Genomic DNA, 25,830 nt, shown 5'->3' on the forward strand with positions numbered 1-25,830 from the left:
GTCCCCTAAAACAAAACAAAACAACAAAATACACGTCACCTAAGATTTTTTTAAAGAATTTAGTTTTACAAAGTAATGTAGTAAACATGTCTTAAGCTGCTCACTGCATTAGTTTTCCATTTCCTCTGCAAAATATACAGATGGAAAGAAAGCTCTGGCATTCTGGGCACCCAGGTCAGGATTACAAAGCTATTCTGTTGCAGACTTTGCCCCTCTGCAAACTAGCTGAGCTATATGCCTTCCAAGTATCAGCTGTTTGTATTCTTGTTATAAAATTACTTAAACAAACTAACCAGATAGGAGTGTGAAACTAAAAAGCTACTGTTTCTAGAAAAAAAAAAGAAGAAAAATGTTTTAGGAACAACTGGAGGTAAGTCATTAAAAAAAATGGCTATCAAAATAGGTATAAGCCAAGATAACTGGAAACAACCAGGAGAGAAAACATCAAAAATCTAGAATGATTCTGCACTGAGATTTCTTCGTTAAGTATTTTAAAATTCCTATTTATTTCACTTTAAATAACCAAAGACAAGTCAGAGCCTATATATTATGCACATGATTTATGCAAGAGAAGACATACATTAAAATATCAGCAAATGAATGAATACTGACATTCCCAGATATAATTTGAAAAAAATCTTTTAAACAAATTATGGGGGAAATTATATATGTACTGGGAAACATCACTTCTACACATTATTAAAAATTAGAAAGCAAATAATTCATTAGCAACCCCACAATACAAACATAACCACTATTAAAAATGAAACCTGCAGATTTTTCTAACAAATCATTCACATCTTTCTCACATCATAAACATTGTTCTGAAATTTATCGTAATGTACCACAATGTATCGAACTACTCCCATACTGATGGACATTTAAACCAGAAGCATTTTATTAACGTTAAACAATAATTACTACCTTTGTGGCAAAAAATCTGTGCACATATCCTTGACGATTTCATCATCGTTAACTTCCTTCAAACGGCAAGTGAGTCACAAGGCAGAGCCAATCACTCATTCAACAAACATGCCGCACACTTGTAGAACACAGGGTATGGCAGCTCAGTAGAAGGACAAAGCCTCTGCATTCTTGAAGCTCAGTGGGGGATTCAGTGATACAGATCAACACCCACCTAAACCACCCAAGCTGAAAACAGGCTCACTTCTCAGCAGGCAGCCTGCATCTCCTTCTCCCTCTGCTGCTCCCCCTGCTTGTGCTCTCTCTCAAGTAAAATCTTAAAAAAAAAAAAAAAAAAAAAAAAAGGAAGGGAAGGAAAGGAAGGAAGGAAGGGAAGGAAGGAAAGAAGATCTATCCGGTCAAGTAACAGAGAAGCATAAAAAGTGATGCAATTTTGAATCAGAGCAAGTATCGGTATTTACGTTAAGGGTTACTGTACTAACTGACCCAGTTTAAAGATCTAGGCTGGGATTCAATGTTTTGGTATAAATCTGAAATTCCTCAAAATGAAAAGCTAGAGAGGCAGACAGACACACACGTAGGACGGGGCCTTCTCTGCCTAGCTCCAGCAAGAACCTGGATGAGGGCGCAGCGGAAGCAGACGGTTCAAGACTTCGTCATGGGTTAGGTTTCACCCCGCACTGTCCCAGGAGAAAACAGGGAAATGCAACTGTAAGGTTTAGGAATGCAAACTTACATCGTGAAACACTAAAGCAAAAAATAATTAATTAAAAAATAAAAATTAATAAAAATAAAGGACCTGACTGCCATAAAACCCAGATTAATGTCTATGATTTGGGGGAGCGGAGAAGGGGTTGTTAGTGGGAGGGGCACAAAAAAGACTCTGGAGTCGTGGGAAAGTTTTGTTTCTGGAGCTGGATGTTGCCCACGCAGACGTCCACTTTGTGAGAATTCTGCAACTCACACACGTTTGTATTCTGGGCTCTTACGAATGCATTATATTTTATTATAAAATGGGAGAAGTGGATAGAGCAACACGTATGGTGCAGACAACGGCAGGACGAGTGAGGGTGTGCCCGACGTCAGGTGTCTGCGAGAGGGTGAAGACAAGACCACAGAAGCAGACGAGTTCCTCATCGTATTCCCTAAATAAAATCGTCACGACAAGCCACACAAATAGAAGCATTAATCGTGACGGAATTACCAAGAGACAACACAAAAATTTTCATGTCACAACACCACTGTTCACCTGAATTTACACGCATCCATTCATTATACTAACAACTTCAGAATTCTGGTAGTTTTAAAACTGCCAGTGGAACCTGTTCTTAAATGCGCACCTATATTATTGGATCATAAGGTTGTCTTAGTGTTTTGCTAACTGTATTTAAATATAATTGGTTTCTTTTTAAATTCCATGAATTTCAGTCAGTTCCCAAATTTCAACGTCACCTACAAGACTATTAAAATCCCCCCCAAAATATGGCCGTTCGGTCAGAGTCAGGTGCTAAAGGTTCAAGGAACAGGAATCCCTTGGTTTACAGATCCATGTAGCTCTGCAGGTGCACTATTTAAAGAAACAAGTGAACTCTCCTATTTAAAAAAGGAGCATCTTTTAGATCTATCTTCTCGGCTTTATGTGGATATGTGTACAGACACGTATCAGTTAGAATATAGGAAAATATATATACTGGCTGTCTGGGTAATAGAATTACAGGTGTCTTTTTTTTGTTTCTGTTTTTTATTTTTTTAATTATTTTTTGTGGTATCATTTATTTATTTGAGAGACAGAGAGAGAGAAGGAGCCAAGGGGAGGGGCAGAGGGAGAGGCAGCAGCAGACTCCCTGCTAACAAGGGAGCCCAACGTGGGGCTCTATCTCTGGATCCTGGGATCACGACCTGAGCTGAAGGCACTCGCTCAACCAACTGAGCCACCCAGGTGCCCCTTTTCTGTTTTTTCAATTAAGTAGGCTCCACACCCAATGTGGGGCTCAAACTTATGACCCTGAGATCAAGAGCTCCACACTCTGCCCTATGTTCGGTGTAGAGGCTACTTAAAATCTTAGAGGCACCTGGGTGGCTCAGTTGAGCATCCATCTGACTCTTGATTTTGGCTCAGGTCATGATCTCAGGGTCTTGGGAATGAACCCCGTGTCTCTACCTCTCCCACCCACTGCAAGCTCTACCTAAAAATAAAATCTTTAAAAAAATTATTTAAAATTAAAAAAAAAAGTTTATTACATTTAGTCAACAAAGATACTAAATTTAAACATTTCTACAGGTTTTTTGACCTACCATGTCTACTTCCTAATCATCTTATCTTCCTTACAGTACAAATTGGACAAATACATAATAAGCTTAGTAACAATAATAAGAACTATTCAAAATCATGCAGTGGAGTCAAGGAAAGTACTAATTTTACATCTAAGTTTCTGGCCCCTGAGACACCACTAAGCTAGCAGACATCTCTAATTTCAAACAATTACCCGAACAAAGCAGGCAGGAAGCAAATCACTACACAAAGTGAACTACAGCTAAGTTTATTATTCAATCAAATATAATAATAACCAAGCCCAGGAGCCAAGTCTCCAGCTGTTTGCCTCCTCCACCGAGCGCAAATTTCAAACCACAGCATTGAGAACATCACGCATTTTAAAGCTGAAATACTTAACATCATTCCCCAACCTCCCCAAGTGTTTCTTTCAAAGGTTTTTAGGGCTTGTTGCTACTGTAAGTTGCATCCAGAAGCTTTTTATGGAAAGAGACAAAAATTATGATATAATTTCTATATTAAAAAATTAATAAATAGTAAGCTGAGAAAGGAAGGGAAACAGTCCTTCCACTCAGGGCAAGAGACACAAAAGGGCCAAATTTTTTTTCTCTATCAAGCACCGTCCTGTATGGTAAGGTGATGACAACCAAAAGAAAAAGGTAGTAAATTACTTCTTCTTGATACTATGTCACAGCATCCTGGAACTCATCAATCATCACAGACAGGGAGAATTACAGCATAAATATTGGAATTATGCCACCCAGAGTTTTCGATAAAGTTAAAAAAAAACAAAAAACCACGAATGGAGGCAGCTCAGAGAGACTTCATTTTATGAGGAACTACAGACGTGGTATTGACACGAAGGGACCACGCGTGGGTTCAGACAGTAAAATACCTTCTCCCCCTTTTATTCTTTTGTAGGTACTGACGAACCATCTAATCTCTGTGGTGTACTTACTCATGGAAAATGAAAGTAACATCTCGGCTCGCCTAAAAAGCCTTTGTTCCCAGACAAGAGTTAGCAGAGAATAGTTATAAAATGCTATTCTGTATTCATCACAAGCTGATCACAAGTTACAGTCTCTGAGCATTACAATGATCACTGCTCGGTAAGAATATTACCTTTATGCTCCACATAAGGCTCCATATCCAAAATTTCTGAGAAGCCAATGTAGGTATTCAGCTTTTTCTTATGTCCGGTTTGCCTAACCAAGAGGAAAGCTAATTATATTTATATTTAAAACAATCATAAAACAATGTATAAACTCTACCAGCTATTTTAATAAACTCAATGGTACCTAGGTAGGTTTCACTCAGCAATCCTGCTCAAAAATTTGTACGATTATCAACATAATGCTGTCTTATAATTGGTGGAAAAGAAGTGAAAAGTATGAATTTAAAGTACTGATTCCAAACTTATTTTCAGAAGTTTTAATATAATCACGAGAGAACCACAGACGCTCCTGCTTCGTAGAAGTAATGCGCATGTGCAAACATTGCCTTTATTTTAATTATAAAATCAAAGATATATTCCCATGGGGGTCGGGTGGGGTAAAAGATTGTAATAAGTAGAAATTAACTCTAGTTCTTATTCAAAAATACAGAACATCAAGATAATTCAGTTCTTACCTATATGTTTGTTTTCCTTTGCAGTGTTTATTATAATAATAGTTATATATAATAATAGTAGGATTCCCTACTTTTCTAGTCCTCGCTCAGATATGGCTGGCTTCCTTAAGAACTGTGATAAAACCAAAATGGTAGGTCCCACCTACAACTCTCAATCCCAAACCTAGAGTTTCAAACTGTAAAGGCATTCTATGACTTCATCTGTCTATGGTAAAATCTGCACAAATGAGTCCACAATGAGCAACAAACAGGGCTATTCCTACATATCTACCTGTCAAAGACAAACCGCATCAGCTGTAAGTTCAGGGTGCAGGGAAGGCTCAGCAGTCTGATCTTCCTTGTGGCATTCTGTTTACTTTGACAGTTTTCACAAAAGTATCGATTGTCTCCTTCTAATTTTTCTTCCTGATCAGAAACAAGACATTACTTAAAAAAAATTAGAAGATGTAAAGATTTTTAAAAAGTGATCAAATCTCTGACGTATAGCATAATTTCATTTTAAGTAACAGCCCCCCCACCTGTTGACGATCAAGCCACTCCAAGTAATGAAGGACACATAAAAGGCCCGACACATAAAAGGCCCTACTTAGCAGTGATATTAATTTGCATACGGTGATTTAAAATTGTGCCTCTTTCCAAAATGTATGATTTTAAAAAATAATCCTCAAAAACACTTTGTCCTGATAATCCCATTTCTGGGAAATCTAAAGAAGTAGATTGTACAGGGGGAAAAAATCGTATGTACTTTGATGCAACAAAATTAATTTAAGATTACATATGGGCACGAGAACACAAAACTACATATATACAAAATCATACACAGACACACACATACATAGTCACACACACAGTTAAAACTGCTGAATCATGCGGATGAGATAAAGCTAAAAGACCTTGGGAAATTCAGTGGTATAGCTTAGTGGTTTCTTTTTAAATTTTTCCTGTTACATCCTCTTAACTCACTGGCCAGTCCTCCCACTCAGCATCCTTTGCCAGCTCCTCCTATCTCCCTGATTCCCTGTGTCTGAAATGTCTGAAGGCTCAGTCCTTGGTCCTCATCTCTCTCAATCCTGATTTTATCCAGCCCCAAACCCCTGAACCACGTCTCAAATCTAACACACCCCAAAGCAAACTCCCAATCTCTCTCCCAAGCTATTCCTCCCACAGTCCTTCCCAGAGCAATTTTGGAAACTCCATCCTACCTGGCGCTCAGGTCAAAACTTAGTAATCCTTGACTCCTCCCCTTCTCTCCATGCCCAGTCAGCAAAGTGTATCAGCCCTCCTTTGAGAATGTATCCAAAATCCAAACAACACTACTTATCACCTCTTCAGATGATCCTTGGTCGAAGCCAGCATCAATCCTTTGCCTGCCCCTGCCCCACCTTCAGGCAATTCTCAAGACAGCACCCGGAACTATCCTGTTCAAACAAATGTAGTTCTATGCTTACCATCCCCCGAAGGCATCTCACTGTACTCAAAGTCAAGGCCAAGGCCAAGGCCCACCAGGCTCCATTGGGTATGATCCTTAGTTACCTCTACAACATCTTTCTCCCCTTGCTTATCCACTTCAACTACACTGACTTTGCTGTTCCTCAAGCCACCAGGCACATTCTTGTCTCAAGCCCTGTACTTCCTCCCATTTCCTCCATGGCTCACTCCTTCACCTTCCATCATTTTATTTCTAACTGCAACCAACCCTACTCTCAACCCTACCACATTCTCCATCCCCTTTCCCAGATTTATTTTTCTCTCTAGTACTTATTCTAGGTGACACACTGCGTATTTTACTGTTGTCCCCAGTCCCCACACCACTACATTACAAGGCAAAAGTTTTCAGTTTCGCCCACCAGGGTTATCACCAACCACTGAATCAGTGTGTAAACACAGTAAAGCACTCCACCGGTATCTAGCTGAATGAATTCAGTAAATGAGTATTTGAAGCAGGCTAACAAGTTGTGCTAAGAAAGGAAAAAGGTACAAAAATATTTTAAGGCAGGAAGCTATAGGATGAGCTTGTCTATTATGCCATGTGCTTGTTCCCACTTGGTACAAAGGTTTCCCCGAGCAGCCTTCCCAACTCAGAATGAAAGGGAGCCACTCCCCTCCCTCCACATGCATCCACATACACAGCAAGAAGAGATACGGAGCGGAGGGGCTAAAGAATGATCATAGTGATGTGCGTTCCACACCTCGTAGTTCTCCTTAAGTGAAATTAACCAGATGGTAGAGTTTAGATTTCCTTAAACACTCTACCACCCCTAATCATCCAAGTTTTAACACGTAACTTTACATGTAAAATAACGGAAAGAGCCCCAATTATTTTAACACATTATTTGCAGAGCCTGTTTCAGCACTTTAAAATTTACAAAGATTCTTCCAGATCATTACAGAAACAGACACTTCATATGTGGAAAAGGCTAATAATGAATTTAGCCATTAAATCAAAAACATTCAGAGTAGTATTTAACGGTTAGTGAGCAGAAACATATACGCCAAAATTCGAATACCTTCAAAAATTCTGAGATGCAATCTGTTAATTGCTTGTGGCCTTGGATATTTAACTCCAGTTCATAAAACTTTGATAAAAGCTTAGACTCTCTGCCACACTGATTGCAACTATAATAAAACAGAGCGATAAAATTAAGATCAGAGTGGGAAAACAATCCAGTTCCATTGTATTACACTCTAGAACTATGAAAAGAAGCATCTATTACCTTGTTTTTCTTTCATAGAAATTATTTACACTATATCTTAAAAATAAAAAAGTGATTGGTGAGCCATGTAGTTTATGATTAGGAAAAATTTCAAGAGGCATTTCTACATTCACTTTCAGTATTCTACTGGTTCCAATCTCCCTCTCTGAGCTCACACCACAGCCATAAAGTGCACGGTGAGAGCTCAACCACACACAGCTCTCAATATCTCAATGGGTTCAACTGCATCTACCACGTCAGCTGTTTACATGTTCCCATGGAAATGAATTACTATAAATATTACTGGCCCCATGATGGCCCATGAAAGCTGTAACTTGGAACTGAACTGAAAATCAGATAACGTGTGAGTAACAGTCTTAGAAGAGAATGCATGGTGGGAAAGCTGAAACACACTTACACGGTTACATAAGCATATTCTCCACAGAACTGCTGTTGGACAATGTTCCGCACATCTGGATTCTTTTGCTTAGACAAAGTGTCTTCCAAAAGGGACATAAAAAGCTTTGAAAATTCTTGGGCATCCTGCAATGCAAGTTTGGATTAATAAAAAGAAAAACCACACCTTGCTTTTCAACTTCTGATACAAACAGCAATAAGTGAAATGTTCCAGAAACTAGCTCTATTTTGAACTTAGCATTTTCAAATAAGGACTAGAGCTATGTTGAATCAGTTTGTACTCACATATGAGTTTTCAGAAATGGAATCAAGGAAAACGTGTAATATGCTGAACAGTCAAATAAATGCTCTAATTCAACATAGAAAAAAGTTCATTTTTAAGAAGTCTTTCACTTCACTTCCTCCTACAAACATTCTAAGGAACGCCTGGGTACCTTTTTATATTTAAAAAACAAAAACAAAGGTTCTGGGGCACCTGGACAGCTCAGTAGGTTAAACATCTGGCTCTTAATTTCGGCTCAGGTCACGATCTCAGAGCCCTGGAACTGGACCCCGAATCGGGCTCCCCTCTCAGTGGGCAGTCTGTTTGAGGATTCTCTCTCTCTCTCTCCTTTTCCCTCTGCCTCTCACCCCCAACTGTGCTGCCTCTCCCTCTCTCAAATAAATAAATAAATCTTTAAAAAAAAAAATCAATAGAATTTAAGGGTTCTTACCTGCTGTTGCCCTGTGTCCAAGCCCAAGGCTTTAACAAATCCCGATGGGTCAATGTATCGCCTATTACTGTTTTGTAACAAGGCAAACAAGTACTGAAGATGCTCACAAATTGTTTGAGGCTCATAATCTGTTAAAAAACATGTTGTTTTTAGAAAACTGCTACTTTTCTTTAAAATATGTACTTCTTTACATGAGATCATAATTAAGCACCCTTACATTTACAGCACATTAATGTTTTATTATAGTTCTAAAGCTTTAATAGAAACAAATTAGTAATCACATTCGTTTGGGAAGTAATGAGGCACCCATGGCTCATGGCAAGAGTCATACATGCATTACAGGGCGCCTGGGTGGCTCAGATGGTTATGCCTCTGCCTTCGGCTCAGGTCATGATCCCGGGGTCCTGGGACTGAGTCCCACATCAGGCTCCCTGCTCAGTAGGGAGTCTGCTTCTCCCTCTGCCTTTCTCCCCTGGCTTGTGCTCTCTCTGGCTACTCTCTCCTTCCCTCAAATAAATAAATAAAATCTTTAAAAAAAAAAAGAGTTATACCGTGCATTACCGTGACTATAGTTTTCTAGTGTCAAATCACACTGAAATGTTCAGTCCAATATAAAAACCATAGACTGTGTTTACCATTCATGTAAGATGGCAAAACATTTTAATATAATCTCATTAATGTAAACTTGTCATAAATTAAGCAAGTGACAGAATTCAAACTTGAATGAATATAATGATGTATTTTAAAATCCTACAATTTTAGAGCGGCAAGTCCTAGTGCGTCGGGAAGGTATTTTAAATAGGAAACGTGGATCTCAAGAGCCCCGAAAGACTCGAGCGTTATCTTCTGTGCTTCACTACCCTGCTTTGCTCACTGTGATAAACAGTGATCAGTTAGGCCAACACCTCTCCTTTACCAGCCTGCGCAAGGCTACGTCTTGCCAGCAGAGGGCACTGGAGGGTTCAGCTGTGCCGGCCCCACCAGGCTCCTGCAGCCAACAGCATCCAGCAGCTTCCTGCAGTGCCACCTCTGGCAGCGGCCAAAGCAGGCTGCCTCTGGTGAGGCACTTCCTCTGGAATGACCACCTCGCAAATGACCTCTTAGGCACCCTCTCAGGTGACTTACTAGGAGACCCAGGATCTCCCTGTAGACAGTCTCAAGTAGGGGTCCCTATGGAGGAAGCAGCTCAGCACCTTCTCAGCCGTCTAGTGAGCCTGCACAGGGCATTCTCCAGTGGTCCAGATTTCAGGCCTGAGCAAAGGTTAGAAGAGTCCCCCTGGGGTGTTCTTTTTTTGCCCTGGGGGTAGTGGCTGCTCCCTACATCTGCTAGTCCTATATTTTTTCAAGTCCTCTTTAATTCTTACTAACCACTCACCCCATTACTCTAATTTCCTGTTAATAATTCCCTATTCTTGGGGAGCATTTTGTAACATATGTCATTGTCAAATCACTATGCTGTACACCTGAAACTAATATATTGTCAACTATAATTCAATTTAAAAAATCCCTTCTGGGGCGCCTGGGTGGTGCAGTCGTTAAGCGTCTGCCTTGGGCTCAGGGCGTGATCCCGGCGTTCTGGGATCGAGTTCCACATCAGGCTTTTCCGCTGGGAGCCTGCTTCTTCCTCTCCCACTCCCCCTGCTTGTGTTCCCTCTCTCTCTGGCTGTCTCTGTCAAATAAATAAATAAAATCTTTAAAAAAAAAAAATCCCTTCTAAAAAAACCTTCCAGTAATATATGTATGTTTTCAAAATTAAAAATACAGTCTATCTTGTAGGATATAAAAACAATTCAGGGCCCCTGTCTGGCTCAGTTGGTAGAGCATGTGACTCCATCTCAGGGTTCAAGCCCCACAATGGGTGAAGAGACTACTTAACAAAAAAAAAAAAAAAAAAAAAAAACACACACACAAAAACACCTTAATATCCAAAAAAATTTAATATACCCCTTTCACAAAGATGGCACCAAATGCTAAGAAGGAGGCCCTTGCTCTTCCCAAAACTGAAGTCAAAGTAAAGGCTTGAAGGTCAAAAAACGGTGCTGAAAGGCGTCCACAGGCACACACACACACACACACAAAAAAAAGATCCGCACGTCCCTACATTCCAACGACCCAAGACTCTGACTCTCCAAAGGCAGCCCAAATATCCTCAGAAGAACACCCCCAGGAGAAACAAGCCTGACCACTATGCCATCATCAAGTTCCTCGTGACTACTAAGTCAGCCATGAAGAAAATAGAAGACAACAACACACTTGTGTTCACTGTGGATGTCAAGGCCAACAAGCACCAGATCAAACAGGCTGTGAAGAAGCTCTAGGACACCGACATGGCCAAGGTCAACACCTTGATCGGGCCTAATGGAGAAAAGGCAGCCTATGTTCAACTGGCTCCTGACTATGATGCTTTGGATGTTGCCAACAAAATTGGGATCATCTAAACTGAGTCCAGCTGGCTAAATCCAAATATAAATTCACCATTTAAAAAAAAACCTTAATATATGTGTGTGTGTGTGTGTGTATATATATATACATATATATATAATAATTCCCCATTCTTTCTGTTCAATTTACTGTGTTGTTTCTGTCTCCTATTTGGACTCCGAATGGTTTATCTCTTTACTACCAACTGTGAATTTCCATAGGTCAACATTTCGTTTATAAAATAAATGTAAAAATCTTACTTCCTGGGGTGCAAAGGCTTTGAGGGCCATTAAAAGCTAAGCTTATGTCTACTCCAACGCTCCTATCTTACAGGTTAGATACTTCATACTTTTAACTCCAAAATAACTCCTCCTCTGGGACACCTGAGTGGCTCAGTCCGTTGAGGTTGCAACTACTGATTTTGGCTGTTAGGGTCATAAGATTGAGCCCCACGACCAGCTCTGCACTTGGCATGCAGTCCGCCTGAGAGTCTCTCTCTCTCTCTCTGCTCCTATCCCTGCTCCCACATGCTCTCTCTCTTAAAATTAAAAAATGGTAATAAAATAACTTCTCCTCTGCTGGTTTTCCTTTAAAAAATTTTTTTAAAAGATTTATTTTAGAGAAAGTGAGAGACGGAGCAGGAGGGGCAGGGGGATGGGGGAGAGGATCTCAGGCAGACTTCACACAAAGCACAGAACCTCTCATGGGGCTCGATCTTAGATGAGTGTGAGATCACAACCTGAGCCAAAACCAAGATTCGGAAGCTTAACCAACTGTACTACCCAGGTGCCCATGGCTTTCCTATCTGTAAAATAAGGGAGTGACTGAACTGGAAGCAGAACTCAGATCCCATCAAATCCAACACAAAGCCTTTCCACCCCACTTTCACTGTGCCTATTAAAATAGCAGAAATACACACTCTTATCAGAGAACAAGGTGAGGAACACCTTTGGTAAAATATAAAAATTCATGTGTTCAGAAATTTTTAAAAATATGTATTTTTTTGAAGATCACGTTACAGTCACAATACCCAAAAGAGGCCATGATACATCATTTTATAAAACAGAAATTTAGTTTTCACTTGTTATGAAACTGTCATCTCACTAGGAAATATATACTTTAGCAAAATAACTAAAAATCAAAAAGGATCCATTTTACATTAGCCATCCTTTACATACATATTAAACACTTAATATATTATTAATCTAGATTTAAATATTCAGAACTATAAAAGTAAAGTTTTGTGGAAATAATCTTATGAATTTGTAAGGGGGGTGGGGAAAATTTTTTTAAGCCCTGTGTTGTTTTTTAAGTAGGGGCTCTAACTCATGACCTCAAGATCGAGAATCACACTCTCTACCAACTGAGCCAGCCAAGTGCCCTGTAAGCACTGTGTTTTGAAGCAGATTACTATTAACAAGGACCAAGACTCTAAAGCATTACCCACTGTCTACAGGGCTCTACCTATTCCCTCTCAGAGTCAAAGACATGAGCATGTGCCCAAATCAAATCATATAAAACATAGTACAGGATTTACAGATGGAAGCAAGAGCCAAAGTACCCAACTTGGAGCTCTCAGGCCTATGTAATCTCAGACATTCACTGCCCTCCATCCCCCAGCTTTGAGAAAGAGAAAAATCTGGTTTATTCCATGAAAGTTCCATCTTAAAGAGAATAATCTCTAAATAGAAAGTATCAATCAGGAATAATAATCCACATACTGTTCATGAAATAAACTAAGTAACTGCAATGGAAGTAGTTTGAAACTGATTCAGTCTAAAAACACTCTAAACGAGTGTAGCTGTTATTGGTGATTGATTTTGCCAAGGTTAGTGGGAATTTAACCTCAATTTTAGAGGGTATCACAAAAGTCGGCGTATTTGGGAATCAGGACAAAAGACTACCTGTGGTCACAATGAAGTATTAAGTCTCTCAAACCAGGGAGAAAAGAGTATCCTTGTCTGCTTTATTGACTGATATTTAGCAATCACTACAAATTAATGGACTACAATCACGGCGTATTACATAGAGAAATTGTAGCTGTAAGCTATAAAAGAATAATCAAATGGATCTCCTTCACTTGAATATGAGCCATTTCAGTAAATAAATAATAAATTTACAGAAAAAAAGGAAACCGATCTTGAATCCTGACAATGTTTACAAAGGACCTCCTCCCACCATGCCCAGCACATAACGAGCACTTAGAAGTTAGTTTCCTGCATTTGCCAAGTGTTCTAGCTGGCAATATGCTGTGAAGGGAGCCGGCCCCACACCCACCCCACTAACCTTTCTCTTCTTGGATACCATCTCCCATCATGTAGTCGCTACAGGTACTTGGACACAAGTACAGTGCCTGCCGCAGCTCCAAGTTGAGAAACCACACTTGAAGAAATGTGTTGACATAACACGTAGCGCCAAGGTTAGTGAGGCCCACAAATGAGTTCTATAAAAATACAAAATTTACAATTACAAACCAATTTCCCCTTACATAAAAAAATTATAAGAGGAATTATTTTTTAAATTTCAGATAAAAAATGTGTTAACAGCACCCCAACCAACATGGCATAACCACATAAGGCTCTCCTGGCCATGGGTAGGACATAACTTCATGAAAGCTCCATCTGGGTTGGCTTCCCCAGTCTTCTAGTCTTCTCTGGCCACTTACATCTAAAATTAAAACAGCGGGCTCCAGGCCAGATCCGTTCTAAACCTGTGTACAGACAGTTTTCCTTTGCTATAGTCCTAAACTGTCAACATTGAGGAGAATGATAAAGTAAAACTTCCATGAAAGTTCCTTTCTATCCTATACATGAGAGAGAAATGGAGCAGAGGGAATTGGCTGCAACTTTTTCCAAAGACTGAGGATTCCTGAACTTACAAAGAATCATTCTTTTTAATATACAAAATATCTATATAGCTGACTATTTTGTGAACACCACGCTTTTTGGTTAGAAAATCTTAATGTGTATTCTAAAAAAAAGTAAAACTGTCAGTTATATGTATAATATGTAAAAATACAAGCCCAAGAAAGTGTGGTAATAGCACTAATGGGAGCTTGTTTCCTTGACTTACCACTTCCTTTAAAGAGACATTTAAAAACGAGTTCGAAATAAAATGAACAATATGAAAGCCAACACAGAATCAGCATTTAAATTACAACTATCACATATAGGCTTGCTGGGTTACATGGCCACCTGATTTAAAGCATTACCATTAAGAACCGTTCCAATTCAAGCAGTTTAAGTTCCACTGCTTATCTGCAAGCTGCATGGGTTCCCCCAAGTCAGTAATAGTTTCTGATCACAGATGCAAAACAAAACAAAACAAAACCCAGAGGAATACCCCATAGTGATCACTTAAAAAAGGACGACTTACCTTTTTTCTCCTCTCACAGTTGGGATCATCAATGTTATGGAAACTATTTTCATCTATTTCTCCTAACCAAATATGCTCACCAATCCCAACCAAGCAATTCGGATTTCCTTTGCAGTTTCGTCTACAAAAAAAAATTATCGTCTGATTAAGAAATGCCATAGTTCCGTAAGCAGATTAGAACTGTAATGACATACCATATTTCATCTATTTCTCATCTATAAAATTAGGAGAACTGAGAAGATATAACACCCCGCTCAATTGTAAGGCTGTGGGGAAACAGAATTCATTTACTGCTGAGGGAATCCAAACTGGTATAGCACTTCCAGGGAGAGGACTTCTGCCATCTCTAACAAAACTACACACACAGCTTCCTTTTCACACACCAATTCATTTCTAAGGATTCACCCTGAAGACACACCTCTAACCGTGCCGACGTATCTGCGCAAATAGCCCCCCAGTTAGTCATCACAGCACTGTTTGTAACCGTGAGACACTGGGAAGCCAGATGACCCAACAGCGGACACGGTACCTGGGCACAACAGAGTACCATGCAACTGTAACAGGAAAACCACAGGACAAACCTCTACGGATGGATGTATCGGTAAGAAAGCAACATGCACAACAGTATCTGTAGTACACTCTTTGCTGTGTAAGAAAGATGGGGGAATAAGAAAATATACATGTATCCACTCATCTGAACAAAAAGAAACCAAAAGGTTAAGCCAGAGACCAATAAAAGTGGTCACCTTCAGAACCTTCAGAACAGGAGTGGGTTCAGGGTAAAAACTGGAGGGGTGTGTGACACTTTCCTGAATATACATACGCTGCGGAACCGGGGGGCCTCTGGGAATGTGACACGCGTGCGCACACACACAAGTAAGGATGGGGGGACCCTAAATCCAACACAAACAAACACACTTCAGTTACATAATATCTCCACAATGAAGGGAAGGGGGGTGAGGAAGAACCCAAGTACACTGCACGCAGTCATCAGCAAGCTCCTTTAGCAGTGTCCTCAGGGTAAAGATGAAAGGTTCAAACACTAAATCACCATGGATGGATGCTAGTACAGGTGAGTGTGCAGAGTCGAGTATAGGGAGTAATGAAATACCTACACAGTCTCGAAGTATCTTAGCACCGGGTGTTTATTAATCCCTGAAGGAGAAACAGAAACCTTCAGTGGAGAAAGCTGGCCGACACCACTTCACCAAAAGATCAAGTTTCAGTGGTGGGTCCCTGCAGGTATGACCCAGTGAGCACGGCTTTACTTCTGGGACGTTCCTGCCAACATCAACAGCCTCAATCTAACCATGAGGCAGCATCAGACAAAAATCACCTTGATGAGCTTTCTACATGTCAAAATGTCAATGTCATGAAATGAAGAAAGACTGAGTGATCCTTTCAGATTAAAAAGGACTAAAGGGACAAATGGCTGCAGCACACAAGCTTGGATTTTTGCTACAAAGGAAATTATTAGATCTATACATTCCAAAAGTTTCAGAAGCTTAGCCACTAAAGCTTTACGGACAGCAGTGAAAGACTGGAAACATCCCCAATACCAAACAATGGAAACCACTCTGTAGTCAAGGGAGAAGATGGAGGAAACTTTTTATGTTATGATATGTAACAACGTCATTAGTTGAAAAGACAAGGTACAAAAACAATGTTTAAAAATGGGTGTGGGGGGGCGCCTGGGTGGCACAGCGGTTAAGCGTCTGCCTTCAGCTCAGGGCGTGATCCCGGCGTTATGGGATCGAGCCCCCACATCAGGCTCCTCCGCTATGAGCCTGCTTCTTCCTCTCCCACTCCCCCTGCTTGCGTTCCCTCTCTAGCTGGCTGTCTCTATCTCTGTCAAATAAATTTAAAAAATCTTTAAAATAAATAAATAAATAAATAAAAATAAATAAAAATGGGTGTGGTACACATGTTTATTTAGACAGGAGGATATACTATAAAATGGAAACCACCCTATCTCTAAGGAGGTTAATTCTGCACTTGCTAGCTGCCGTTAAATTACCTGGCCAGCAGTTAATTTCAGAGACCAGATACAAACACAATGCCAGCATTCTAGGGCCCAATAATTTCCATTATTTCCTTATTCCCCCATCATCACCTTTTGTACTTTTAAGATTTTGAACTATGGAATGTACTACATATTCCAAAGTAAGGAATTTTCTTAAGTGTTCTGCTTAAACATCCTGTCTTCCTGGTCTTAAAAAATAAATTTAAAAAAAATCACTCTTCCTTTAGACAAAAATTAATTTTTCTCTTCTAGCAAGAGATACGAAGAAACAAGCAAAACAAAACAAAAACTGGATTTGGAGACAGGAAAGTAACCTAGAATCTTTTCCTTGAAGCAGAGCAAGGATTTAACAAGAAAATAACTGCTAGGGACAGCCTGGGTGGCGTGGTCAGTTAAGCGTTTGCCTTTAACTCGGGTCATGATCTTGGGGCCCTGGGATTGAGTCCCGCGTTGGGCTCCTTGCTCAGCGGGGAGCTTGCTTCTCCCTCTGCCTTCCCCCACCTCCGCTTGTGCTGACAGATAAATAAAAATGAATGAATGAAAGAAAGAAAGAAAGAGAGAGAGAGAAAGAAAGAAAGAAAGAAAGAGAAAAGAAAGAAAGAAAAAGAAAGAAAGAAAGAAAAAAGAGAAGAAAAGAAAGGAAAGGAAAGAAGGAAGGAAGAAAGAAAATGACAGCTAAGCAGCACTGGACTCACGTTCCTGAGGACAGAAAAGACAGTACCGCCAACTAGAGTAAAAACACACCTCTCAAAATCAGTAGGTACTTATTCTTTTAAATCTGCTTTTCGAAAGTATGATGTCAAATCCCCTTTGTTCCTTCTGCTCTTGAACAGGAACGTGCTAAGACTTTTTCACAGGATTTGGCTGTGGAGACAAGCACTCTCCTATGGCTTCCACCCCACACCTCATTCTCAGAAGACTGTTCTCATGGAACCATTTGGGTTTTACTCTCCTATTCCCAACAGCAAGAGAGAAACATGAAAGTAGGCTCTCCTGGGGTGCCTGGCTGGCTCAGTCAGAGGAGTGCGTGACTCCTGATCTTGGGGTTGTGAGTTTGAGGCCCATGTTGAGCACGGAGTTTACTGAAAGTAAGTAATTTTTAAAAACACCTTAATCTGCCTCCAGAATCAGCCAGATCTTCTACCTACCTCTCCAGGCTAAAAACCCTTTCATTCTCTCTCCCAATCTCTCTCTCTCTCTCTCTGGTGATTCTTAACTTTAAAAAAAAGTACTCTCTCCTTGTCCCCATTGCCCCCCTCCCCGCCCCAAAATCTTGTACACTCAACTTTTTCCAAAGTTGGCTCCAGATGTGGCCTAAAAATTCCACAACAGGGTTTCTTTAACTCTGAGAAGACTTTGGAAACAGATGTGAGAAGTTGAAAGCAATTTGCATTATTTTCCCTGGCGTTGTTTTTTGTTTGTACACATCTTCTTACATTAATTGCTGGCTAGGTATTAGTGAATTAAGTGTTCAATCAGCTAGAACACTATCACCGTGTAGACGAGATGAAGCAGTGATAACGCACCAGCCCCAGGTAGAGCCCATGTATTATATGGGTCTCTAGGGCCACACTTTCAGGTAAGAACTCAAAAAGCCAATGGCAGTGCTTTGCAATAAAAGCAGTTACGCTAATGGATTCAAGCTTTCCAAATATCAGCTAAGCCTTTTGTACGTGAGCCCAGTATTTTGTTTGCTGTCTTATTTGGAGAAGTACAGAATCTACTTAAGAGGCATAAATCGTAAAAACGTTTCTAATTACAAGCTATTACTCCCAAGCCAACTTAAGCAGCAAAGGAGAATACCAATACAGAAGGCTAGAATCCCCCTACAGAAGAAAACCTCTCCCATTCATCAGTCTCCAATGCCCTGAACTTCATTTTATCCACGGGAGGAGTAGGCCACGGTGTCAAGTATCATTTCTCATCATGTTTGTACCAATTTTCTTACAGTAGAAAAACATTTCTGCGTACTTATTTCTATCAAAGGGTAAAAAGAAATCAAGAAGGCTGAGTGTTCTAAGATAAAAGACAGGCACACATGTTTGCATGGAAAGACCTAACCTGTTTACTGTGTAAATACCCCAGCCAACCTGACCCACTTATATTACCTACCTGACCCAAGAAACCGCTGCTTAGAAACCAAATAACTCTTTTCCACATCACAAGTGTCCCTGATTTAATCTAGAGTGATGCCACTCACTTTCTCTGAAATAGAAACTTCTGCAACATTATAACAAACCGTATCCTCTACCCACTCCCCACAGGTCTTCTTCCCAGAAATCCTTCCTTCTGCCTACAGGGGTATCAGAGAACCAAATCACAAAAACCAAGCCTGAAGATCAGTCAACCTGGTTCTTCCTCTGGCTCTCTCCTCCTCTCCCATCTCATTTACACTTCTATATTTGTTGGCTTAAGAAGAAGGGGCTCCCGGCCAGCTCATTCAGTAGAGTATGCAACTTGATCTCAGGTTGTGAGTTCAAGCCCCACACTGGGTCTAGAGATTAAAAAAATAATAATAAGTTTTTGTTTTATGTGGCAGATGCCAACTACTGTGTTACTGTATGCGCTAGTTTCTTCACTCATCTACCCCTGCCCTATAGGCTCTTTTTTCTGAGAACAAACTTACTCAGGTCCTATGGTTCCAGCAAAAGGATTTCAACTACCTCCATTTTGGCGTTGAACTTTCTAATTGATAAAATCCTTCTTTCCATCTTGTCTATCTCAGGCAAAAGACTCCATGGGCAAAGCATCCCCTAATGGGAACCACTCCCCAACCCAAGCAATAAAAACTGCCCAAGGCCAGCAAAACGCCACCCATGACTATGGACTTGACCTTCACTGCCCACCTGCACCTACCCATCAATCTTTGCCTCACATTTTTCTTATATAAATCTGGAAGTTTTTATGGTACGTAGTAGACAGTCTTTGAGAACCTAGTCCCCTGTCTTTCCAGTGTTGGCCTCACTGAAATAAATTCCTTTCCCGTTTCACCACCACTTGCGTCTCTCCCTTTGGATTTTGTCAGTAGCAAGTGGCCAAACCTGGTCTGTCTGGGACCCATGGAGCCAGGCACTCTTGCGCCCCTGCACCCTGGCTACACTAGCAAGAGGTGGTAAGATGCAGCCCCAATCTGTCACTGAAACACAAAAATCTCAAAATATTTCAAATGGGAAGTGAGGGATTGGGGGGGCGCGTTAGTCCCTCTTAGACGGCAGTAGACACTTCTGGATGGCGTGGGACTGGGGAAGCTTGGCTGTCAGGAAGGAATCAACACGCTAGATCAACATGCTTTGTAGAAGAAGCAGAAACAGAAGGAGGTTCCAGAAACACTCCTTGGCCCACCTATATCCCTGCCTTATCCATGACTTATTTGTCTAAACTTCCCTGAATTTAAAAAAAACCCAGAAAACAAAAAAACCCGACATTTCTTAACTGAGCCATTTTCCTGATGCCTATGCTAGTTTCAAGTTTCTATCACTTGTGTCGAGGAGTAACAAATACTAACTAAAGCTCTTCCTGTTACCAACACTCCAAAAGCCACTTCAGTCTCTGTCAGACCTAATTCTTAAAAGTGACTGTCTCTCTTCCTCTAAACTTTCTATAAGACTAGCTAACAAACACAGGGGAAAACACTCAAATCCAGAGAAAACCAAAGTTAAAACAGTCATGAAAGATGTCTTCTCTTACCCAATCAGCAAAACCTTTCCAAGGATGAACTAAGGTAAAGTGAGTGCCGTTGTGCACTCATTGGCCGCAAGAGGAATAACTAAACACACCCTTTTGGAAAAATGTGAAAAATGTCTCAAAATATTAAATGACACCAATATTTTGTTTCAATAATTCTACTCCTGGGCATATATCCACAGAATACACAACAACACTGTGGCAATGAAACAATGATGAATCCCAATGGGTACTTTTTTCAGAACCGTGTGATAGAAGAACACCAAGTGGCTGAACTGGTTGACAACGGACAGGTTCCCAAATGTTTGGTATGACATGCTAAGCAGCTGTGACATGACTTGCTGTGATTTTAGACCAGCAAAACACCTTGGCAGCAATCCTAGTGGAGGATGCTATCCTAAACCGGTTTAGTGGCAATGAGAATGCAGGAAAGCTGAATTCAAGTTTATCAATGAGAGGAAATCAACAAGACTTGGGGACCCTTTAGATGGTGGGCGAAAGAAGGGAAAGAGGGGGCCACCTGGGTGGCTCAGTCGGTTAAGCGTCTGCCTTCGGCTCAGGTCATGATCCCAGCGCCTGGGATCGAGCTCTGCATTGGGCTCCCTACTCCAGGGGAGTCTGCTTCTTCCTCTCCCTCTGCCCTTCCCCCTGCTCGTGCACTCTCTCGATCTCAAATAAATAAATACACAAAATCTTTTTTTTAAGGGGGAGGGGAAGAAAGGTCTGCAGTGATGGCCAAAACTGTAAAGAATGAAAACAATTTTCCACAAATCAAAAACTGTGGCTGGGGACTGGAAAACAACCGGTGAGGCATCTAGGGTACAAACCACTAAGTTCCTCTGCTACTAACCACAGCTAAGAGACGAAGTTTGAGCCATTTTGAGATCTCCAAGGAACTGTCATTTAAGAGTATCTTCCAACACAATGGACAAAAATTCATAGCTAGTTGGGGCGCCTGGGTAGCACAGCGGTTAAGCGTCTGCCTTCGGCTCAGGGCGTGATCCTGGCGTTCTGGGATCGAGCCCCACATCAGGCTCCTCTGCTATGAGCCTGCTTCTTCCTCTCCCACTCCCCCTGCTTGTGTTCCCTCTCTCGCTGGCTGTCTCTATCTCTGTCAAATAAATAAATAAATAATCTTTAAAAAAAAAATTCATAGCTAGTGATTTCACAGTTGCTATACAGTTGGAAAAAATCATTATTTGAATGGGAGAGGGGGTGGGAGTGGTCATTTAAAGAGCTATTCCTTTGCTTTTCCTCATCACCTTTTACTTTCTTAGCTCTTAGGAACATCACTTCACACAGACAGCCCAGGCAGGCTAACTTTCCTGCGTTAAGTGAAGATCTGACTATACCGAAGCTTTGCCTTATGCATCACAAACTTTCTGAAACACAATCTGAATACATATATAATAAAGACTTACTGGTCTTCACATCCTTTGACCCAGAACCACCGTTTTATTTTATTTTTTTTTTAAAGATTTTTTATTTATTTATTCGACAGAGATAGAGACAGCCAGCGAGAGAGGGAACACAAGCAGGGGGANGCCCAGAACCACCGTTTTAAAGAATGTATCCTAAGCAAACACAGATGTCAACAAACACTTTCAAAGACAATCATCACTATTTAGAAACAAGCTACATGCCCGACCACAGGAAAACTGTCAGTGTTGTTTGTAACAGAAAACTGTTTAGAAACAAGCTACCTGCCCAACCACAGTGACAATGTTAAAGTGTGGTACAGTGATATGATGGAATACTATGCAGCCATTAAAACTCTTTTCAAGCAATACTTTCAGACATGTGATCCTGCTCAAGACAGAATTCTAAATAAACAGGNCACCGATAAAGAATGTATCCTAAGCAAACACAGATGTCAACAAACACTTTCAAAGACAATCATCACTATTTAGAAACAAGCTACATGCCCGACCACAGGAAAACTGTCAGTGTTGTTTGTAACAGAAAACTGTTTAGAAACAAGCTACCTGCCCAACCACAGTGACAATGTTAAAGTGTGGTACAGTGATATGATGGAATACTATGCAGCCATTAAAACTCTTTTCAAGCAATACTTTCAGACATGTGATCCTGCTTAAGACAGAATTCTAAATAAACAGGATACAAAGTTACCCATTATGAGTTTAATTTTTCTAAGGGCGGGGTGTGATGTTTTTACATTTTTTTCAATGAAAAAAGAAACCACGAGGGAAATTACAAAACACTCTGAAATGAATAAAACATACCAAAGGTTGTGAGATGCAGCTAAATTAGTGGATAGAGGGGAATTTATAGCATTAAATATGTAGATCGATCAATTGATCGATTGAAATTTTAAAAAACCAGCCTCTGGCATCCTCAGCTAGCTCAGATGGTTGTACAAGACTCTTGATCGCGGGCTGGTAGTGTGAGACCCATGTGTGGGGTACAGTTTACTTAAAATAAAAAAACAAAAACAAACAAAAACCAGCTTCAAACCATATTTACTCTAATTTGTAGTTATCACAAATTCCAGGAACACCAAACCAGCAAATTTTGACACATACTTTATATTTTGGTAATTCATGGTTAATCTGAATCCCCTCAGAACATTTGAGTAATACGTGTGGCAGTAAGACCATCCTGATTCTCTAACCTCTAGTGAGAGCAGAAGTCAATGTAAACAAGGTGGAAAGGACAGTGACTGGTACCAGTCTGGATGGCAGAGAGCTGCTGCATGGCGCTTTCAAGCCACCAACAGTAAATGTCCACGAGATAGTGTTTACTCTTAATTCCTGTGTGTTGTGACCTATCATTTTATATAACCCAAACCTACCATCTCATAAAAGCAACCAGACTTCACAGGGTGACACATTCTGTCACAAAGAGATGCCCAGATAATTACAGGGCCTGAGAATACTGAAATGAAAGACCAAGTCCTAGGCATCAAACAAGGGCTCGCGGCCCAGGAGGTGACAGGTAAAAGGACAGCTTCAGAGACATAAATGCAGTGGTGGCATCAAGCATGGACTCCGCAGCAGCAGCAGAGATCCCACAGGAAGGGAGGCAGTGCTGTGAAGGTGAAAGTCTCCAAGGGTGCTCAGGAACTCAGCCCACGTGGGAGGCGAACTAAAGAGCATTCCAGGCAGAGTGCTCATGGACACAGAAGGCTGGAGGAGCAAGCAAGGGGAAATCAATGCAGGCTCCCCTGCCATCTCCAAGGGGGAAGGAAACCTTCCTGCAGCTGGTGGCACAGCATAGATGGCGGCTTTGCCGGGAGGAAGGTGGGAAGGCCCAGGAAGCTGCAGCAGTCAGGGGCTAGGTCAGCTCACAGAAGACTGCGAATACCGTGAGAAGAGCTTGGACTTCATCCAGGAAGCAACAAGGAGCCAGTAAAAGGTTTTTAGAAGAAAAATGCAGGGCGCCCGGGTGGCTCAGTTGGTGAAGCGTCTGCCTTGGGCTTGGGTCATGATCCCAGGGTTCTGGGATGGAGGCCCCCATCAGTCTCCCTGTCAGGGGGAGCCTGCTTCTCCCTCTCCACCCCGCTCACGCTCTCTCTCACTCTCAAATAAGTAAAATCTTAAGGAAAAAAAAGAAAAGAAATAGGATTTTCACTTTAGAAAGATCCTCTAATTATGCTTCTCAACCACAGTGGCTTCTAAGAATCACCTGAAAATTCTACAAGTTTTGCTTTGTCAATAAACATGATTCTTATAAGGCTCCTCCTGTTTCTTAATAAGGCAAGTTTTAAGCCCCTAAGGTATTTTTTCAGTGTTAAGTCCTGACTCTTCGTGTGTGTGTGTGTGTGTGTGTGTGTGTGTGTGTGTGTGTGAGAGAGAGAGAGAGAGAGAGAGAGAGAGAACGCAAGAGAGAGACACCAGTGAGGGAAATTTAAAGGGAATGCTGTTAGAAAGATAAGAAATGAGGAACGGAAATATAAGATGCTAATTCTGGTAAGAAATCAAATCAACAGCACTTGTCACTGATCATTTCTGGTGTGGTGAGGGGAAAAAGAAATCAGGTTTTTATGAATGCAGTTGCATTTAAAATCTTTTTCTTTTAAAGGAAAAATGGAAATCACAAATAAATGCTTTGAGAATACTCACATCTAGAATTTCATAAAATGTTCATTCATCTAACAACCTCATTTCATGTGAAATCCTGAATCCAGACCAAAAGGATCCAAGAGAAAATAAGCACACGGCAAACAGGACAGACAAGGTATCCGGATCCTGGCTCACCACGTTTCCTGAAGTGCAGTTACCATCCTGAGGAGGAGTGACTGGCTCTCTAGCAGCTTTTTGCTTTGAGAGGGTCTGAAGGTTAGATCTTTCACCAAAGTTTCTCTCTTTCATCTTTCTAAGATGTAAGCTTGCTATGAAACATTTGGCAGTATTAAAATGAGCACTTTCGGGGGGCGCCTGGGTGGCACAGCGGTTAAGCATCTGCCTTCGGCTCAGGGCGTGATCCCAGCGTTGTGGGATCCGAGCCCCACATCAGGCTCTTCTGCTATGAGCCTGCTGCTTCTTCTCCCACTCCCCCTGCTTGTGTTCCCTCTCTCGCTGGCTGTCTCTATCTCTGTCGAATAAATAAATAAAATCTTTAAAAAAAAAATAAAAAAAGTAAAATGAGCACTTTTGGGACACCTGGGTGGCTCAGTCGTTAGGTGTCTGCCTTCGGATCAGGTCAAGATCCTAGGGTCCTGGGATGAAGTTCTGCATCGGCCTCCTCCTCCCTCTGCCTGCTGCTCCCCGCCCCCCGCTTGTGTTCTCTCTCTGACAAATACATAAAACCTTTTTAAATAAATAAATAAAATAAAACTTTCACCCAAAGTTTTCAATTTCTTAAAGTAGGTTACAAGGACGCCTGGGTGGCTCAGTTCGTTAAGCGTCTGCCTTCAGCTCAGGTCATGATCCCAGGGTCCTGGGATCGAGCCCCACATCAGGCTCCCTGCTCANGCATCAGGTCCCTGCTCAGCGCGAAGCCTGCTTCTTCCTCTCCCACTCCCCCTGTTTGTGTTCCCTCTCTTGCTGCCTGTCAAATAAATAAATAAAATCTTTAAAAAATAAAAATAAAAAAATAAAGTAGATTACAAAAAAAAATCCCCAAAGCAAATTAACTATTACAACAATGTCAGTAAATCTTCTTTTACACGGTACAGCTCAGTGTCCAAGCACAGTTTCAAAGGTCACCAAAGGCAGCCTACCAGACCCCTAAAGAGAGCCCCTCTTCCTTCTATCATCATGATTTCAAATTGAGAAGGGAGTCAGGGAGAACCTCAAGGTACTAGCTCCTGCTGGACAAAAAAACCCAAACAAAACACACAAAACAAAACCACGAACACTTCATGACACACTTCTCAAACTCCCATCGTCCTCGGCCATGAGATACACATGGTGCACCTTCACAGACTGTAAGTTTTATACGATGATTAGAAGAATTTCATTAAATCAAGCAGAGTATGGAATAGAGCAAAAATACAGAAATGAAACTCCTAAAAAGATAATCAGGAGGGAAATTAAGCCCTACTAGATACTGAATCATAAGGTGACGTCCCCCAAATCAAAGCCGCATAATAGAGGGCACCTCGCTGGCTCAGCAGGTACAGCACCCACTCCTGATCCCAGGGTCAGGAGTTGCAGTCCCACCCTGGGCATGGAGCCTACTTATAAAATATTTTTTGAAAACCCAAACAGCATAATA

At 41.0% G+C, this 25,830-nt stretch overlaps 1 protein-coding gene and 1 pseudogene across 7 annotated transcripts in view; one reads left to right on the top strand and one right to left on the bottom strand.

Annotated features, from left to right (window-relative positions):
* Positions 1-25,830, bottom strand: part of USP48 (ubiquitin specific peptidase 48) — a 92,988-nt gene that overhangs the window by 48,562 nt on the left and 18,596 nt on the right. For 6 of the 7 annotated variants that reach the window (XM_019799981.2, XM_019799980.2, XM_019799979.2 and 3 more), the window contains exons 2-8: positions 14,445-14,565; positions 13,356-13,512; positions 8,649-8,776; positions 7,937-8,061; positions 7,333-7,441; positions 5,097-5,230; positions 4,319-4,401 (exon numbers count right to left, since the gene is read on the bottom strand). In XM_019799981.2, coding sequence (XP_019655540.1) covers positions 4,319-4,401; positions 5,097-5,230; positions 7,333-7,441; positions 7,937-8,061; positions 8,649-8,776; positions 13,356-13,512; positions 14,445-14,565 — 857 coding nt within the window. Of the gene's footprint in view, positions 1-4,318; positions 4,402-5,096; positions 5,231-7,332; positions 7,442-7,936; positions 8,062-8,648; positions 8,777-13,355; positions 13,515-14,444; positions 14,571-25,830 lie in introns of those variants that run through there. The other variant, XM_034645980.1, reaches the window with a different exon arrangement.
* LOC109489686 lies at positions 10,606-11,086 on the top strand (annotated as a pseudogene).

This window comes from Ailuropoda melanoleuca, chromosome 2, assembly GCF_002007445.2.
Source record: "Ailuropoda melanoleuca isolate Jingjing chromosome 2, ASM200744v2, whole genome shotgun sequence".
Classification (NCBI taxonomy): Eukaryota; Metazoa; Chordata; class Mammalia; order Carnivora; family Ursidae; genus Ailuropoda; species Ailuropoda melanoleuca.